Source organism: Hylobates moloch, unplaced genomic scaffold (genome assembly GCF_009828535.3).
Source record: "Hylobates moloch isolate HMO894 unplaced genomic scaffold, HMol_V3 SCAFFOLD_4, whole genome shotgun sequence".
In the NCBI taxonomy this organism is placed as follows: domain Eukaryota; kingdom Metazoa; phylum Chordata; class Mammalia; order Primates; family Hylobatidae; genus Hylobates; species Hylobates moloch.
This window is the reverse complement of record NW_026652279.1, coordinates 28,003,074-28,022,716: the sequence shown is the minus strand read 5'-3', so window position 1 is coordinate 28,022,716 and position 19,643 is coordinate 28,003,074. Positions and strand designations below refer to the sequence as shown.

The 19,643-nt window shown below is 47.0% G+C and overlaps 1 protein-coding gene across 1 annotated transcript in view; it reads right to left on the bottom strand.

Moving 5' to 3' along the window:
- Positions 1 to 19,643, bottom strand: part of SLC6A11 (solute carrier family 6 member 11) — a 122,942-nt gene that overhangs the window by 9,059 nt on the left and 94,240 nt on the right. The window contains exons 8-10 of the mRNA XM_032149720.2: positions 13,430 to 13,554; positions 5,678 to 5,790; positions 2,444 to 2,581 (exon numbers count right to left, since the gene is read on the bottom strand). Coding sequence (XP_032005611.1) covers positions 2,444 to 2,581; positions 5,678 to 5,790; positions 13,430 to 13,554 — 376 coding nt within the window. The remainder of the gene's footprint in view (positions 1 to 2,443; positions 2,582 to 5,677; positions 5,791 to 13,429; positions 13,555 to 19,643) is intronic.

Here is a 19,643-nt window from a genome sequence, read left to right as displayed (position 1 = left end):
AAAAGGGGGTGGGTTTGGTACCAGGGAGTGGTGGGGACCATGGCTAACTGGAGAGTATGGGCCCCATCTAGCTACACACCTCTGGAGGGCAGTTGCTGGGGAATGCAGCTGTGAGGCCAGATCTGCAGATTTTATGGAAGACACCAGAAATGCAGATTTGTATGGGAAATTTTTCTGTTTTAATTGTTGGCAACTTCGTCTTTTTAAAAAACACAGTGAGGACGAAACAAAATGGATCTCTCAGCGGGCCACGCCTGGCCTGGGTTCTCCCATCTGTGACAACTACAGTGAATATTCAGGTCTGTGGGGGTCAGGAGCAGGTCTGAGGCACCTCTCTGTGGAGTACAGGGCTTGGCTTTCTGAGTTAATACCTGAGACCCGCCCCCACCTCCAGCTGCTCTCCTCCCATGAACATTATACTTTACAAAGGAACAAAGAAATCTTAATGCAGCATTCAGCAAGTAGCAGGCTGTGTTAAACCGCTTCCTGTGTCTTAATCCAGTTGGTCCTTCATGGTGCAATTAGAAGGCAGGCACTAGTGTTATCTCCACTGTTCACATGAGGAAACTGAGGCAAGGAGCAGCGACAACACCTGCTGCAGGTCATCCAGCCAGCTAGTCAAGGGCTGAGGATTGAACCCAGGTCATCTGTCTGCAAAGCCCATACTCTCAACCACTCATCATACTGCCTTGGTGGAAGAAAAGAAGTTTGTGGCCTATTTTTCTTAGAGTTGAGCTTTAAATGTGTATAAGTGAGGGAAAGTTCCTTCCAGCAATTACCATGAAGGCCAAGGTGGCATGGCCCATTTGGCAATTTGAACTTCTCCACTGCAATTGATCACAGATATTCCTCCGAGAAGGCGGAGGGTTGGCATGTGAAGCCCAAGTGCCTGCTGATTAACAGTCTTGGGTGACTGTGGTACTGGCTCCCTGATGGCCTCTGGGGGCCATGAAACACCCCTTGGGCAGATGTGAGGCCTCAGTCACAGGTTGTGTATCAAAGACTCGGTGAGCTGGGGGCACCTGGGGCAGGCAGTTCAAGAAGCACCCTCCACTATCTGCCTTCTCCAAGCAGCTGATGCCCGTGCCAACATCTGCTCCTCTTGGAATTCTGTCCGTTAGCCTCTTTAATGCATCAGGCTAACCCCCCAATTTGTATGTGACAAGACTGTGACGAGAGACTCTAATTAATCAATGCTTAATGAGGCCCTGCTTACTGCAGCGCCAGTTTCTCCGAGTGGGGAGAGGTGAGGTGGAAACTGGGAAGCGTCGTACCATTTATTTGCTCCAACACTGATTATCACTCTCATTAATGTGACAATGACTGGGCGAGGTAATGATGCCAGCCACTGTGCACTGAGCACCCACCCCATGCCAGGTGCTGAATTGGCTCTGAGGGCATGAAGCCAAATGAGGGCTGGCTCCTGTTCTCACAGCGCCTGAGGTCTGGTGGGGGAGACAGGTGAACAGGTGGACCAGAGATCATGTTAATGGGGAAGAAGAGACTGAACTGAGCTGCAAACAAAGTGCTAGGGGCTGGGGGCATGAATGAGGGAAGGCAAGCTAAGAAGGCTTCCAGGAGGAGGCAGCATATGAGTTGGAAAGTGGGGGGGATGAGTAGACGCAACAAGGTGGCATGAACCCAAATGCTTTCTAGCCTGACCTCAATATTACATCAGCTGCTTTTACTGATTCTGAGTTCCCTCATTTCTTTCCATGTTTCTTACAAAATCTCTTCTTGTTTCTAGGCAACAGTTCTTTTTTTTCTTTTTAAATTAATTAATTTTGTGCATACGGGGAGAAAAATACCTAATGTTACCTTCCCATATCGTAAGAAGGTATTTATTTGACAGGATGGCTATGGGAGGTGGGGTAGAAAAATATGGTTTTATCAGATGGTCTTAATTCGGAGGTCATGGAGAACCTCTCCTAACTTGCAGGCCCAGCAGGGACAATGAGAAGAGGGGCACACATAGAAGTCCCAGGCTGGCGCACACGGTGCCTGAAGGTGCCAATATCATCATGGGAGCCTATTCTCAGAGATGCCCAGAAAAGCCTGCTTTGAACATGAAACCACTCATAGGTAACTGCCGTAGGGGCCAGTAGCTGACGTTGTTGCTTCACCCAGAAGTTACTCTTAGGGATGGCCCAGGCGTCCATGTGCTCACCATGACAGATCAACCCAGCGTTCCCCTGGTGAGTGTGACTCCCCTCTGTGAATAACAGCAGCGGCCTTTAGCTGAGCACTTGCACATGAAGACACTGTGCTGAGGGCTTGATGAGAACTTCCATTAGATCCTCACCATGACCCGCTAGGAGGAAGCATAAACCGAGTGGCAGAGGGCACTAGACCTGACCCGGGTCACATAGCTGGTCACTTATAGAGCTGGGAGTTGACGTCACACACCCACTTCACCCCGTGCAGCCCAAACCGTGCCACTCACCTCTGTTAACATCACGAGGCCCAGAAAATAGGAGATAACAGACAAGGCTAGGATGAGCAGCTCCCGCCGGTAACCCCTCCGGAAGACCTTGGGGTACATGTCCACCACAGCGGTCACCAGGCTTTCCACACACACAAACTGGACGGGGAGATACGATGGTGTGAAACTCAAGGACAAGGCCGCTCCTGGTGGCCCAGGCTCTGGGCAAGTGCAGCAGGCCTGAACCCTGGGCTTCCTTCATTCCCACACCCATTGATGCAGACGAGGGGCCTCAGGATAACAGTAATCCCAGCACTAGTGGAGCTCCAGTCATGCCCATTTAACAGATGAGGATGCTGAGACTCAGAGATGGGGAGTGACCTGCCCAAGATTATTCAGCAAAGACGTGGCAATCAGGACTTGAGCTGGGGTCTTCAGACTCCAAATCTAGTACTCCTCCTTCTCCCGCATGCTGCCTGTCACATGCCTACGTGCTGGGCTCTGTGCTGGGGTGGGCAACTTAAATGAGACCAGCCCCTGCCCTTGAGGCAAGACTGGGATTTCTGTGCCTGTAGTGGGAGTTACACGCTCTGCTGATAGCAGGCTCTGGTCTGTCTCTGTGGTGTCCGGGGTTGGGATACTTCCCTGCCCTTTGTTTCTGGCAGATGAGGCCCCTCTGCTGGGTGGAGGGCAATCAGAGGTGAGCCAACTTCCAGCTCTTTGTCTCTGCTGGGTGTCTTTGGGCCCCAGCCAAACAATGCAGGCATCAATGGCCGAGTTTGAGCCACTAAGCATCTGTATCCTGCGTGCTAAGCACAAGGCCAGGTACAAGGTATCTGCCCAGTTCCTACCCACCCATTAACAGCCAGCCTGAATATCCTAAGATACCAACCGCCCCCTCACCTGGTTCTCATGGCACTGGGGGCAGATCTGCATGAACCTTTTCCTGATCACTCTCGTCCCCCACTCAGGACAGCCCATCCCTCTCCTCTGCCCTGGGCACACCCCTCACCCTGGGGGCCCTTGCCTGCTTATATCTGTCTCCTTACAAGCAGGTGGGATCCTGGAGGGAAGGGGCCACATTATTGTCATCTGTCTATTTCCTGTGTCTAGCTCAGGGCCCCTGGCACAGAGGAGGGAGAGGCTCAAGAAATGTTTGCTAAATTAATAATAATAACAGGAATAATAACAAACACATCATACCTGCGATGTGCCAGGCTCTGTTTTAGGCAGTTAGCGTACATTAATTTATGTAGCCTCTACATGGTCTGTACTACTATTATTCTCATTTTGTAAATGAAGACACAGAAGCACAGAGGAGGGAGTACACAATTTACCCAAGATCACACAGGTGATAAGTGGCAAAGTCTGGATTTGAACGAGGTGATCTTGCTCCAGAGCTGGACTTTACCCACCCCACTGCCCTGCCTTGAGGGAGGGAGGGAGGAGTCAAGGGTTCTTTTGCCAGCCACCTTGTTGGGAAGCGCCCCTTCCCTGGAGCCATTTGTTGGCTGCAAATCCTTTCTGATTCACCTCTGCCTCCTCAGAAAAGGTGTTTCAATACTCCTTGTGCAGACAAAGGGAATGAGGCACAGAGAGGCGAGGTGACTAGCCCAAGGTACACAGCTGGCAAGTCATGGGGCTGGGACTCAAGCCCAGGCTGTGGCCTCGCAGCTGCTCTGCCTCAGCAGCAAGGGCTGGCTCTATTCTTTCTCCAGGTCCTAGGGAAGAGGATGGGACGCAAGGGAGGTTGTTTATCCAGAATTGAAACTGACGAGACACCTGCAGTGTGTAGGCCAAGAGGCAGATGGGCTCGGGTGCACGACCAAGCAAGTCACTCAGTATCTCTGAACCTCAGTTTCTTCTTCTATAAAATGGAGGTAATGAAAGGAGCCCCCAGCCTGTGTGGTTATTGTGACAATGAACTGAGAATGTATCCAAGGCACACAGCAAGGGCAGCACGCATGGGGGTAGGCAGAGTGGCCACCACTTTTTGTACCAGACCTCGGGCCCCCAGGCCCAAGTGCTGGCTTAGCTCAGCCCAGGGACTTGCCAAGCTGAGGCCCCAGGCCCTGCCTCCCTCTGCCAGACAGGCCTGGCCTGTCACGCATAAGCTGCCAATCCCTCCAAGGCCTCTGCCTGCAACAGCAACAATAAGGGAAGATTATCAGCAGAAACACCCGGTGATTTGGCTTAGCAGCTTCTGGGAAACCCATCAGGGGAAGAAATTGGACTCGGCTGGCTTGACAGACATACTGGCCGTGGGGCTTGGGTGCCAAGGGACTCAACTGGCACAAGGTCATGGGTGAGGGTGGCACTCCCACAGGCTGGGCTGGGTGTGTCTCCCCACTTCACCTGGGGGCCCAGGGGGTCTGACTGCTTTGCCTGCAGAGCCCCCTGCACAGCACAGCACTGGTTGGCCAAGAGACCCCAGTCTCCGAGACGGGGAGGCTGTGGCTGGGGTAAGTTCTCCAGAGCTCCTAGGGAAAACAGCTGTGAGGAGCAGCAGGCAAAGGGTGGGTTTCAGGGACTGATGGGGGAATGGTCTGGGAAAGAGGCCGGGGACCTGGGATGGGAGTCTGGAGTGTGCTCAGTGCAGGAAGTGAGCGCCTGCACGCTGTGTGGCAACAAAGGGAAACTGAGTGCACGGGTGAGTTACTAGCTCCAGGTCTACCCTCCTCGCCAGGAAAGGAGGCTGCCAAGCAGAGGGAGGTCGGCAAAGGGGCCTCTAGGGAGGGCCGAGCACAGAGGCAGGCAGGCGGTGGTGGGGCAGAGCTGGTGGTGGCATCCAGGACAGAGATGGAGGAAGAAGAGGTGCTTTTCTATGTGTCCATGTCCTCAGTGATTGGGTTGGGACAGGGATATGCATACTGTGGGACTCACTCTCTGAGACTGTCTTCTGCTGTGCCAGGCAGTGCTGTTGGCAGGAGTGGTTGAGCAGAAGGGAAGTATTTAGCAAATTTTTCTAAACGTGAATTGAGAGTTGGGAATTCCAGTAAGGAAAACAGTGTTTGGGAAGGCTTAGAGGGGCCGGAACAGACATTTGTGGGTAAGTGTGGAGCCCACCTGGTGAATGGGGGGTGCAAGGGTTGCTGGGAGGGAAGTGGAGGGTGGAATGGGGGATGGTGGGCAGGGCCCTGATGCCAGGGCCAGGTGGGAGTGGCTGCGCCTGGGGAGCCACTCCTAAGGGTGGTGACTGGCCTCCTGGCCCAGGCTCCCCTCCCTCCTGGGATCCCCTTCCCCATGGCCCCTTACCTGGCTGTCCAGGCCCAGGAAGATGAGCATCATGAAGAACAAGGTGGCCCACAGTGGGGAGAGAGGCATCATGGTGACCGCCTTGGGGTATGCAATAAAGGCCAGGCCAGGGCCTGAAGCAAGGGAGAGAGAGAAAGCCACTGGGTGGAGTCCCATCCCTCATACCATTGCTATTTTAATCCAGCATTTACTGAGTGCCTCTGGCACTCTGCACCAGGCACTGTGCCTGCCTCTCACTCAAATCACTTCTGTTTCCCAGCCACTCCATGCGGTTGGTGCTATTCTGATGCCCATTTTGCAGATGAGCAAGTTGAGGCAGAAAGAGGTAAACAAGGGCCTTGGATGGGTCAGGATTCAAGCTTAGGTTGGACTGATCCGTGGACCTTCCTCTGGACATGTCTCTACTGTTCTCAAGGGGCAAGGTGCAGTTTCTTGTTAAAATTCAGATTCTCAGGCCCACTCAGCGATTCTGAATCTGTCTGCCCAGGGGGAGGCAAGGACCAGGCACCCAGTGGTTGTGGTGTAGGTAGGTCGGGTCTAGGCTGGAGAAACGCTATTCCACCCTGGCAGCCTCTTCCTTTGGTTTCCAATCTCGTTTCCAGGTCCCTCCCTTGTTTTATTTGCTGCACATAGAGGGCTGGGTTAACGTGTCCTTGGGATGAACTTTATCAATGTCAGCAGACAGATACCTGAGAGTCTAGCCCTGTGGCACAGTGGTCAAGAGGACAGGCTCTGTAGCCAGGCGGCCTGGGCTCAAATCTGTTTTCTTAGCTGAAATATGGGGATAATAAAGTCCTACCTAAAAAAAGCAGTTTTGAGAATTCAGTGAGATGACACAATAAATGGAAAGCACTGAAGCAGGTAAATGCTTAATAGACATGAAATCTGATTTTTTACGTTAAAGAGCAGCTTCATTAAGGTATAATTGACACACAATAGTTTAATGAACTTTTAAAAAGCGTATACACCCAGATAACCAACATGACAATCAAGCCATGGCAATCAAGCTATAGAACACTGCCACTGGCCCCTTGGGCCTCTCTGCTGTCTCTTCGCCTCCGCTCCTCATCTTCACTTTGGGCAACCATCAATTCAATTTTTTTTTTGTCCTCGGATTAGTTTTGCCTATTCTACCTAGAAGTGGAATTGCTGGGTCATATGGCAATCATATGTTTAACATTTTAAGAAATTCCAAACTGATTTTCAAAGTAGCTATGCCATTTTACAGTCCTACCAGCAATGTTTCCAATTTCCAGTGGGTCCACATCCTTGCCAACACTTGATATTGTCAGTCTTTTAAGATGTGTGATTACAGTGGGAGTGAGATGTTATATCATAGTTTTCATTTGCATTTCCCTGATAGCTAATGACATCGAGTATCTTCACGTTTATTGTCTGTTCATATGTCTTCTTTTGTGAAGTGATGGCTTGATTTTTTGGTCCATTTTTTTTCATTAGGTTGTTTCCTTTTTATTTGATTGTGAGAGTTCTTTATATGTTTAGGATGTAAATCCTTTATCAGAGGAGTTATTACAAATATTTTCTCCTAGTCTGTGGCTTGCCTTTTCATTTTCTTAATGGTGTCTTGTGAAGAGCAGAAGTTAAAAACTTTCCAATTGTTTCCCGCTAGCATGTAAAGAAGTACAATATATTTTATTTATTTTGTCCTTTGATGTCACTAATTCACTTGTTACATTTTTTGTAGGTTCCTTAGGATTTTTGACTCAGTCAGTATGTTTATCAAGAAAATTTTTATTTTTCCCTTTAATTATTTTTCTTGTTCTTGCCTTATTGCACTCTCTAGGAACTTCATTGCCATATGGTATAGAGGCAGAGACAGCATACATCCTTGCTTTGTTTCTGATTTTAGGGGAACACTTTCAACATTTAATGACTGGTAAATTATTATTGGTATATTACCATTAATTAAGCCACAGATCTTATTCATCTTCTGCCAGTTTTTCTCCTTTTGCCCCCTTTTTTCTGTTCCAACATTTAATTCAGAACTCCACGTTGCATTTAGTGGTCAGTGGTTGTATTTCTTTAGTCTTCTACAGTCTGTGGCAGTCCCTTAGTCTTTTTTTGGTCTTTCCTAAATTCAACATTTTTGATGAGTTCTGGTTGTTGTTTTGCAGAATGTCTCTTGATGTGGGTTGGTCTGATGTTTCCTCATGACTTATGCTGAGGTTGTGCATCTTTTGGCTAGAAAACCACAGCAGTGATGTTATATTCTTTCTGGTGTATTATATCAGGGGGTACATGTCAATCAATATTATTACTGGTGATGTTTACCTTGATCACTTAAGGTTAAGGTTAAACTGTTGTCTGCTAGGTTTCTCCACTATAACATTACTCTTTTTCTCTTTGTAATTGTTAACGCTCCTGCAGGAGGAAATATTTTGAGATTATGAAAATATCCTGTTTCTACTCCAACTTTTACCTACTGATTTTAGTATCCATTGGTGGGTCTTGCCTGCAACCATGATTACAACGGTGTTTGCCTAATGGTGATTTGATATTTCCGTGGTCTCGATCTCCTGACCTCATGATCCGCCTGCCTCGGCCTCCCAAAGTGCTGGGATTACAAGCGTGAGCCACTGCGCCCAGCCATTCCTTCTGTATTTATTAATTACAATTCTTCTCCAAGGAATAGCTGTCCTTTCACACCATTTATTTATTCAATTATTTATATATGTGAGTATGGACTCCTGGGTAGTTTATTCTATGGGTTACAATCCAATACTATCATTATATATTTTGCTGTTCAAGTTATTTCAGTTTTAACCATTGGGAGTTCCTTCAGGTTGATTTCTATGGCTTTTTGACATGCCTCCAACCTTTTCTTCTGAGCACTTCCTTATTTTTTGGCATCACAAAAATGTTCTAGCTTCACCTTGTGTTGCCCTAGCCCTGAAATCAACTACTTTGCCAAGGAGCTCTGTTTTTTTTTTTTTTCTAATTGAAGAATAGTGTTTAGAAACCAAGATCTGAGCCCTAGGTGTGCTCATAACTGTGGAGTATTATTGCTTTCAGGCCCTCTCAGCACACAAAGATAGGAAATATATGTATATTTATCCATGCATATACACATGAATATTTCTATATCTATCTGTACATAGATGAAAACCATGAATTTTAAAATACTGATACTTCCAATTCCAATAAAAGACATTCTAGCATCTCTCCTTTCCTTATTTATAACTTCTTTCTTAGTGAAAAATCTGACTAATTATCTATAAAATATTTACCTATTTGTTCAATCCTAATATACACACTTACAACAGCTGTGGAATTGCTACCCCTGTACTAACTGGAGCACAGTACAGTTATTTTTGTCTTTAGCCTTAAAATATCCAGTCAAGATGCTGTTTCTCAAAGTTACATAGGTTAGTTTTTCCTTCCCCATTCCCTTCAGCATGGTGACATTTTTCATTTGTAGTACAGTTAGGTTCATTTGTTACTGTTTGTATTCCATTTAGAGTTCCACCACAAAAAACATTGTTTATTTTGAGTGGTATGTGAAATATTACCAAGACTCAGAGCTAATAAAAAATGATATATTCAGAGAAGCACTGCTTCCTTCTCATCCTTCTTCCCTCATTCCCATTCCTCCCTTCTTTCCACCCCTTTTCCAACAACCCCTGAAGGTAACCATTCTTGTTTGTTTCTAGTTAATCCTTTCTGTATTTCTTTTGCACAAATGAGTAGACATATTTTCTCATCTCCCCTTCTTTTTTCACATAATGGGTAGATACTATAGATATCTGCTTTTTAAAAACTTTTACACACATACATCATTTCAAAAAGTACTCCTCAATTTCTATTTTCTTGATTATTTTATATTGTAAATGGGTGTTAAATCTTGTTAAAGGCTTTTTAAGCATCGATGAAGCTAATCTTATGTTTTTTTATTAGATCTATTAACATGGTGCATTATATTAATGGATTTCAATTTCTTGAAATACACTAATGCTTGTTTTATGGCATAGTATATGGTCTATCTTGGTGAATGTTCCATGTCCACTGGAAAAGAATTGTGCTCTGCAGGTACTGAGTGCACTGTTTAATAAATATCAATGAAGTCATTGTGGTTGATAGTATTGTTCAGCTCTCTATGTCTTTATTGACATTTCATATAATTGTTCTATCATTAGTTAGAGAGGGGTGTTAAAATCTCCAACTATGCTTGTGGATTTGTCTATTTTCCCCTCTAGTTCTATCAGTTTTAGCTCCCTATATAACAAATCTCTGCTTTCAGGTACAAACTCATTAGGACTGTTATGTCTTCACAATGAATTGCCCCTTTTATCAGTATGAGGTGTTCCTCTTTATCTCTGCTAATATTTTTTGGCTTGAAGTTTACTTTGTCCAACACTTATATAGTCAAGCCAGTTTTCTTATGTTTATTGTTTGAATGGTATATCTTTTCCCATTCTTTTATACTTTATCTGTGTCTTTAAAGTGTGTCTCTTTTAGACATTTTATAGTTGGGTCTTTTTTTTAAAAAAAATCTGGTCTGATAATCTCTGCCTTTTAATTAGTGTATCTGGTCCATTTAAATTTAATATAAGTATTAATATGGCTGGATTTAAGTCTACTATTTTGTATTTGTTTTCTTTTTGGTTTTCCGTTTTTGTTTGCTTATTTTGTTTAGTTTTACTCTGTGGCAATTTCATGCATTCTTTTGGGTTAATAAATATTTTTAATTTTCAATTTTGTTTCATCTGCTAGCTTTTTAGCTCTACCTCTTATTGTTTTTCTCTAAGCAATTGGACCAAGACTATACATAACTTGTTCAAGTTAATAACATATCACTTTGCACTTCCACCACACAACTGATACTTCCCACTTCTGATTATTATTCTGACATTTTCTGCCCTAAAACAGACCTCAGGACCTAACCACATCAATCAGTACAAAATACAAATGGACCACATACTCCAGTTAAGAGATTATGAGGCTGGATAAAGAAGTAAGACCCAACTATAAGCTGTGTAAAATCATTCCCCTAGGAGAGAGCATCCTGAGTGTAACAGCATCAGAGACAGATGCAGGGCATGCAGGGAAGGTCAGCAAATCTCAGGCACTAGGCTTAGAACAGAAGAAAATCTGAACACTGCAAGAAGTACATTCTGTCTCCCTGGCTCAGTCTCCAAGGTATTCTGGGACATCCCACTGAGTGTTCTGGCATCTAATTAAGTATTTTCCAAAAATCATGCCTCAGCAAGTGAGCCCAGGTCCTTCTGAGAAAGATGAGGTGACTACATATTCAGCTGTAACTTACATTTTCTCCAATTGGCAGACTCCTAAAAAGGGTCTTGGTGTGATCCACATCCCCAACCAGGGTCACAGAGCAGGCTTTCCTGCTTGATGCCAACAGCAACACAAAAAAGCAAGGCAGAAGAGACCAGATCCAGGCTGCACTGCTTATGGACTATATGCTCTTGGATGAACCCCTTCATCTTTCTCAGCTACAAGGTCCTCGTCTGTAATAGGCACTGTAAAAGCTAGGACTGCTGTGTGAATAGTGCCTGCTGGAGTTGTGCAGGGCATAGTCTGCACAGCCCCGAGTGGAGGCCCTGGTAAAACTTATGTTGCAGAGGTGCCAGGAGCATTTCATGAGGTAGTATATGAAAAAACAACCATCTTACGGCCTGACAAGTGGGACAGAGAAAGTCAATTCCAGTGTATCAATTCAATGGAATATCACACAACTCAATGATAGCAATCTATTTTTACGAGGGGTAAGCTCCTCATGCTTTATTATAAACGGAAGAACTCAGCCTACATAATGCCAAGGATAATATGATCCAGTTTTGATCACCACGCTTGTAGCTACATACGTATGAAAAATCCTAGCGGGATAACCCCAAGGTGTTGCGTTGGATTTGAATTTTTTTTCTTCTGTTAATGTTTCTCTGTTTTTCTGCAATGAGGATTCTTTCAACTGAATAAGAAAATGTCCAAAATTTAATTTTAGTTGCCTTTTTTTCTTCCTATTACTCCTCTGTGGGACTCCCCTCCAAAACAGAAGCAATGATAAAATGAGCAACAACAGTGCTGTGGATACTCTGTCTCATGCAACACTGCGAGGGAGTTTCAGGGTGTGCACTTTACAGAGGAGGACATGGATTCTCACAGAAAGCAATGCTACTGTTGAGAAGGCAATGATCCCTCCTCGCAGGGCTTCCCGTGGTTGAACGTGAGGAAGATGCAAAGGTGTTTTGTGAAGGGCTAGGTGCCCCAGCCACAGTGGGATGGAGTGGGAAGTACATGAGTTTGATAGCCAGATGGCCTGGATTAAGTTCCAGCTGTCTTGCTTCCAGCCTGTGTGTCCTTAGTTAAGTGACCTCACATCCCTGAGCCTCAGTTTTCCCATCTGTAAAATGGGGGTAGCAAAAATGCCACTTCAGAGGGCTGAGCTGAGCATCATATGAGATGATGTGTGTAACAGTTCCTGTCCAATGAGTAGGTGCCCAGCGATTGAGGGTTTTGATCATACTCATATCCTCTGGTCTAGCTTGTACCCCTGATTTCAGCAGGGGCCCCTGCATCTCTGATAAACACGACCAAGAGCAAGGTGGACTCTGAGCAGTCATGGAGCAGAGCTTGCTGATCAGCTGCCTCCTTTGACATCCACACCCCTTGGCCTGACGATCTTGGTGGGTCAGAGGGGTGCTTCCCTGACTGCACATGCCAAATCTAAATAGCCACACCCTGAACCTGGGTTCGAGAGGGAGGTGGGTCAGTTGTCACAATGAGTGGGGGCAGGACTGGCCTTGAGTAGATGGAGGCCAGGGAGGCCAGATGTCCTGTGCTGCTCTTAAAAAAAATGTCCCACTGGACATGCTTGTAGGTGAAAAACCTATTTATATTTATCTGAGGTTAGACTCCATTTGTCATGTAAACACAAGCTATGTACTTTTTCATATGTACTTAATTTTCTGGAAATTCAAATACCATGTAAATCAAGGAAAGAGTTTTTCACCATTTTGTACACTCACTCAAACAATGATAACCCTGCTCGTGGTGGGTTTGCTACAAACACATGTCAATCTATACTTAAGGCTGTCACATTCATGGTGATTCTATGTCTAGAGGAAACAGAGGGAGGGAGAGGTGCTCTCCAAGCAAAGGGGAAGCATGTGCAAAGGCCCTGAGGGAGGAGGGGAGAGTTAACTTGCAGAGGTGAAGCAGACCGCTGTGGTGGGGCAGAGTGAGCGTGGGGGAATGGTGGGTGGTGAGGCTGGTGGGGCCACACGAGCCGGGCAACACAGGGCCTTGTGGCCATGCTGAGTCTAGCACTATGAGAAGCCAAGAAGGGCTTTTCATCAGAGAAGACATGTTCAGATTTGCATTTTGAAAAAAAAAAATCCCTCTGCAGGGTAGAGCATGGAGTGGAAGTGACGATAGCAGAGGGAGAGAGTCCGGTGAAAGGTTTCTGAGCCATCCAGGTGAGCAGTGATGGTGGCCTGGGCTAGTGGGGAGACAGTGAAGCTTGGGAGAAATGAATGAAGTGGGCGACAGCATCTACAAAACTTGGGGATGCCTTGGATTTGGGAGGGAGGAGGTGTGGAGGCTTTCCTCCTAGGTAATTCCCAGGATCCTGGATTGTGGATGGATGGTGGGGCCCCTTTCTGAGGCCTGAATCCAGGAGATGTGTGAGCCAAGGAGGAAGATCGCATTTCCATGATGACCATCACTCCCGGCCTCCCTTGCCGCCTTTTCCATCCCCACCTTTGGCGAACTTACCTGACTCTGCCACCTCAGCAATGGGTACCCCCTGCTCGTACGCCATAAAACCCAGGACTGAGAAGATGGCAAACCCAGCAACGAAGCTGGTGCCGCTGTTCAGGCAACAGAGCATGATGCAGTCCCTGTGGGGAAGCAGCGAGAGGCACTAGGGTCAGAGTAGGCAGAACCGGTGCACGGCTCAAACGTTCTCCACCCGAGCACCATGGCTGTCCTGTGGGGCAGGCAGGGAAGTGTGGGCACAGGCAGCTCTTTTTCTGATGGAGCACTCATGGTTCTGAGAGGTTAGGTGGCTGGCCCATGGTCACACAGCTTCTCCTGAATTTCTAGAAGATAAGGTAGGTCACGAATCAGAAGCGTGGAGCCAGCATGGGAAGGGAGGCTGGCACATGGGGAAATGCAGAACTAATGAGAAAATACTTCGAAACACACCGACACTCCTCCAAGTCCCTGGTAGGAGAGAAAGCCTGGGAAGTATTCCTGGGAGCTCAAAGCAAGGAGGGCAGGAGAAGCCTCCATGGGAGAAATGGGGGCTTCTCAGCCAGGGGAGCAACCATGGGCCTTGCACCTGAAGCTCTGGCAGCCTCTGGGGGAGAGGCTTTATGGTAACATTCATCCTGGCCAAGCTGTTTACTGGAGCAGCATCTGCCAGACCTCAGTCTGTCTCTGCTCTGCTGCTGCGAGGGAGCAGCCCCTTCCAAGTTGAACCCTTGCATGGAGAGGTTTATCAGAGCAGTGACTGTCCCCTGCTTTTGGGAGGGGGGCACTCACCAGCTAAGAAGCACCAGCATAAAGCCATGGCCCAGGAGAAATCAGACTAGAAACAATGGAACTTTGTCAAGATGAAGACGGTACCCTCGAATCCCAGCCTGTCCTGCCTCAGGCCCAGCATCCTAAAATCACCAAGTCAGGAAGTTAGCCTCTTAGAATCTTAGAGTCTTAGCCACTGCAGTGCCTGGACTGAGACTTAGGCATACAATCCATGTTAATACCCCATTTTATAGGGGAGGAGCTGCCAGGTGACCTTGTTCAACCTCCTGCCAGAGGCATGACGAGCCTCCATGGCATCGCTGCGGGTGGCCGGCTGACCTCTGCTTGCACACCCAGGCATGAGGAGCCGGCCATTTTTTCCAGTGGTACTTTCCCCTTGTTGGACAGCTCTTACTGCTTAGAGTGCTAAGAACTTTCTCATATTGTATTCACCCATGCTTGTTCTCTCTGATAGTTAGCTTTACCCTCCAAAACAGCCTGGAGTTCCTTCAGGCTTGGGAGATCTGAAGATAATGGCCCTATAGCCCCTTGAGTTTTTTGTTCTCCGTTACACATTCCAGTTCCCTTACCAATTCCTTATTTTGCTTGAAATCTGTAATACACTACAGCTTATCCAGTCCCTCCTCAATTGTCACATCCAGAACTATTCTCAACAACACAGCAGGACTCTCACCTCCTCTTCTTCTGGTATCATACTTTTTATAAAGCAACCAAAGGTTACATTAATGTTGTTGGTGGTTGTAACACCCTGTTGCCTCGCAATGACCCTAGGAATCAAGGGTAGAGAGAGCATTGAACTGGTGGTCGACAGCCTTGGGTTCCAATTCTCCCCGCAATATTTTTCCTTTGAACCTGATCTCACTGGCTATACAAGGTGCTTGGATAACAGAATTTCTTGGCCTTGTGCTAGATCAAATTATTTTTCAGCAAGGAGTCACTCTCACAACCTTCTTCCTTGGAGTGAAGTATATTTCCCTGCCCTCACTGACTTTGGGCTTAGCCACATGACTTGCTTTGGACAACAGGATGTTAGCAGATGTGACATAAACAGAGGCTTGAGATGGGCTTGCATGATTGGATTTGTCCTATATCATTTCTGTGATTTTCGATGAGAACTTCCCCAGGGGAGCTGCTATCCTTTCGGCCTAGACCCCAGAATGTACACACGTGGAGCTGACTTGAGCCTGGCTTGGACCTTGGAGCCAAACACAGGGTCTTTCAATCTACAGCCTACAGGAGAGTCTCCCCAGCTGACCAGCAGACTTGTGAGCAATACAAGCAATCACTTGATGCGGTCGGCCCCTGTGTGCTGGGGTTGTTTGTTACACAGCAGTATTGTGGCCATGGATGACTGATACGGGTCCCTTCAAATAACTCTTCTGGCACTGTGAATGCTGGCTGGGCTGGTATAAGTGGGGACTTTATCTGCAAGTCTGATTTACCTCTGCTCCAAAAGAAATTCAGCTATGCCCAGGTAAGGGCAGAGTTATTCCTAAGGTTGGGATATATCTGCTCCTTGTGCCTGTTTCCTGAAGTCTGAGGCAAAATGGCCCTGACTAATCAAACAGTGGACATTGGATGATACCAGGGAGGAAAGCCTTTGTCTACAGCCTCTCCATTCTGGAATTCTCCCACGTGATGCTTTCAGCACCTGCAGTATGCCAGCCCTGGGCTAGGTTTCACTGAATCCTGAGGCTGAGGGAGATGAGTCAGATAGATCAAAGCCCATGCTTTTGCTAGGAGCTAAACAAAAATGATGCACCCTAAAAATTAAGATGAACAAATCCTGACTTTAAAAAATTGTCTCTGGGCATCCACACAGGTGTTGAAAAACAAATGTTCCTTGTTAAAAAATTCCCATCTTCCTGCACAGGTCTGTTGAGTGACTTCCTCACATTATGGAGAGACAGAAGGAGAGACAGAGAAGCTCTTTAGGGACCTAAGGTCCCTTCCAGCCCCATGCATGACCTGTCCCTCCTCCCCTCCAGTCCTCAGAACACCCACCCCTTCAAGCAGACAGAGCTTAGTGGTGTCTTCGGAAGTGAGGATTTTCCCTGCCTGGCTCGCTCCATTTCCATCCCTCTAATTCCTTCCCCAGCTCCCACGTCTAGGTAAAACGCTTATGTAACAGTGCTTTGAAGTCAGCAGGCGCTGAGCTGGGCTTTTAAGACCTCCAGAAGCTATTATGCTGTCAGGAGAGAGGGTACTAATTTACTCCACTGGAGTTGAGAAGACCCACTTGCAGAACAATTTGAAAAAGGAAATAAAATGAATCTTCTAATTTTTGCATTGCCACCCAGGGGATTTGCTTTCTTCTGCTGATGGGAGAGATGGAATAAAACCTGCCTGCTGGAGGGGAAAGCAGAAGGGACCCATGGCTGACAGCATACCTCCTCCACGCACTCAGTGGGGAATGAAGCTGCCACTGCCCCAAGACACAGCCTGGAGACAAGGCAGTTTTGGCCAAATCCTCTTCAACTCCAGTAGCTGGGAAAGAGCTGGCCACCCCTGGTAGTGAGGAATAGGGGTGCAAGAGCCAAGAAGACTCAGGTGAAAAGCCACGCTCCATCCCTGGCAATGTGAACAGGAGTAAGGGACTCGAGCTCCATGGGCTGCCGTCTCCTTGCTTGTGTAATGGGGTGGTTTTGTTCTGACTTCCCTGCATGGAAGTCAGCACTAAACTAAGTACAAGGGATGCAGCAGACAACAAGAACATCCGGCCCACGTCCTTATGGTGGTGACAGCCTAGCTGCAGGGGACAGTGACCAAGCGATCTCTGAAGGGCCCAGCACATGGGTCCCCATGCTGACTGCAAGCCACCGATGGGGTGATACTGTACACAGTGTACATTTGAAAGAACTCCCAAGGGGGTCAGACTTGGTCCAGCCTGGAAGCCTGCACGTGCTATTCTTCCTATCTGGGTGCCTCTCTCTTCCTGTCCATGGTTAACATTTTCATTATGGCTGACAAAGATCTTTACTTCTCATCCCTCATGCCCACATCCTCCACAAAACTAGATGCCTTCTTCTGGACAGCCTGCTCTGACTGTTTTTAGCATCTCATTGTCATCCAGTCACCCAAATACCTCTCACCCAAAGAACCCTAGAAGCAGAACTCATGGTGGCCTGATGGCACACTGGATTCTACAATAGCTTCTCTTTTCAGCATGTTGGACCTGCCCACATTAACTTCCCCATTGTCTTGATTTCCCCAAGTTACAAACTCTATAGGCTGCACCACTGCTGTCTGCAGCTCCCATGGTACCGATTCCAGGGCCTCGCACTTAGTAGACACACAGTAAACACTGCTGACTTAACAAGTGAGTTCATAATGTGACCACTAAGCTAGCTCTCAGAAAGGATGTAGTGGGGAGGCCAGGATGGACACTGAGAGACCCCAGTCAGAGTCCAGGCCCTGCCACGTCTAGCAAGGTACCGCCTCCACCAGCTTCACTTTCCCTGTCTCAAAGATAGGGTAATGTGGGAGGGACGCTATCACTGGTAAAAGTTCTTTCAAATGCACGGTGCCACTCGAGCCACACGATGACCCAGTGATGTGGTGGTTAATTCCAAGTTCCTGTCCCACCAGGTATGGCATGACCTGCTCACCTACCCTCACCTATGCTTAACAGGACTTGGGAAAAACACTCTCAATATTTTAAGAGTGTGTTGGCTGGGCGCTGTGGCTCACGCCTGTAATCCCAGCACTTTGGGAGGCTGAGGCAGGTGGATCACGAGGTCAGGAGATCAAGACCATCCTGGCTAACACGGTGAAACCCTGTCTCTACTAAAAATGCAAAAAATTAGCCGGGTGTGGTGGCGGGCACCTGTAGTCCCAGCTACTCGGGAGGCTGAAGCAGGAGAATGGCGTGAACCTGGGAGGCAGAGCTTGCAGTGAGCCGAGATCACGCCACTGCAATCCAGCCTGGGTGACTGAGTGTGACTCCATCTCAAAGAAAAAAAAAAGAGCGTGTTGCTTGTTTTTTTACTGGTGTTTTAGTGTTTTTCCCATAGACTTGTTTGTATTCTTTATATATTGTGGATATAAACCCCTTGAGTATCGTATGTTGTTGGGATGCTCATTATAGAAAATTCTCATATTTGGAAATAAAATAATGTAGATGATATTTGTATTAACAATTTTTTAAAAATTATAAAAGCAATACGTACTCAAAGTTAAACAAAAGAAACTAAACAAAACGCCCCCATTTAAGCTGTATAGAAGGTAGAAGTGGGAAAAGCCCGCCTCCCCACCTCTGACTTCCCACTCTCACTTTACGGAGGTGGCTACTTTGAATAGTTTCTGTGTTTCTTTCCAGAAATTTAGATGTTCTCCATATTTATGTGGACTAATCTGCCACTTAGTTCTTTTGTGATTCTTTTAATTATTTTTGATGTTTTCTACATCTTTTCCCATTCTGAAATCAGTATTTCATTCCTACTTATAGGATGCTTTTCTTTTAAAAAATATTTAACTCTGTAATCAATCTGACACTTATTACGGTGGAAAGACGGGATGATATATGATCATCTAATTTGATGATTTCCCCAAAATACTTATCCTATCTTAGAACCATTTGTTAAAAAAAACAAAAACAAAACCAAAGCAAAACAAAAAAAACAACTTCCTTTCTCCACTACTCTGTGATAAGAGATCATAGCACTGTCATTATTCCATGGTCTTATCCCTGCTTAAGGAGCTCTTAGACTCTAAGGAAGAGGTGCACTGTCCATCTACCATGAAATATTAACCTGTTGTGTACCAGGCACTGAGTTCAAGGGTGCAGAGACCCCAACAGACCAAAACCTCAACAGACTGACCATCATCCTAGATCAGCACTTCCACCACACACTGCAGGGTGACCTTGGGCAGGTCCCCTGCCCTCCACAGGTCTCAGCCTTGCTGTAGAACTCAAGCTGCAGGCGTGAGAGGCCAGGCAGCCAAGGGTCAGACAGTGGGGCTCGCCTCCTCACCTAAACCCCCTCCCAGCCCTGGTGCAGCCAGCTACAGGAGGCCAGAGAGACGTGTTAGGCTGAGGGGCAAAGTGGGGCACTGGCCCCAGGTGGGGCAGAAGAGGACCCTACAGTCAAGTATGAAGGGCAGGAAGCAGGTTTCTAAATAGTAGGCGGGAGAACAAGGCCCTTGGTGTATGTACTAGCCTGTGTCTCAGGCAAGTCACTTATCCACCCTGGGATACGTCTTTACCATACGAGGTGGCACTGAGACCTGAATGAGATTTCGGTAGTGGTGGGGAATTGGCTTTGCAGCCTGAGAGAGACTCTGACTGCATTTGTTATTCTCCTAGCTCCTTGGTGGCCCACTCTTTGACCCTTCGGTAGCGGGAGGCCAACAAACAGCCTATCTGTCTCCTCCTGGGGCCCTGCAAGGTGGGCAGACAAACATAAACTAGCCTGGCAGGTTAGAGGGCTCTCAGGGTTTGGTG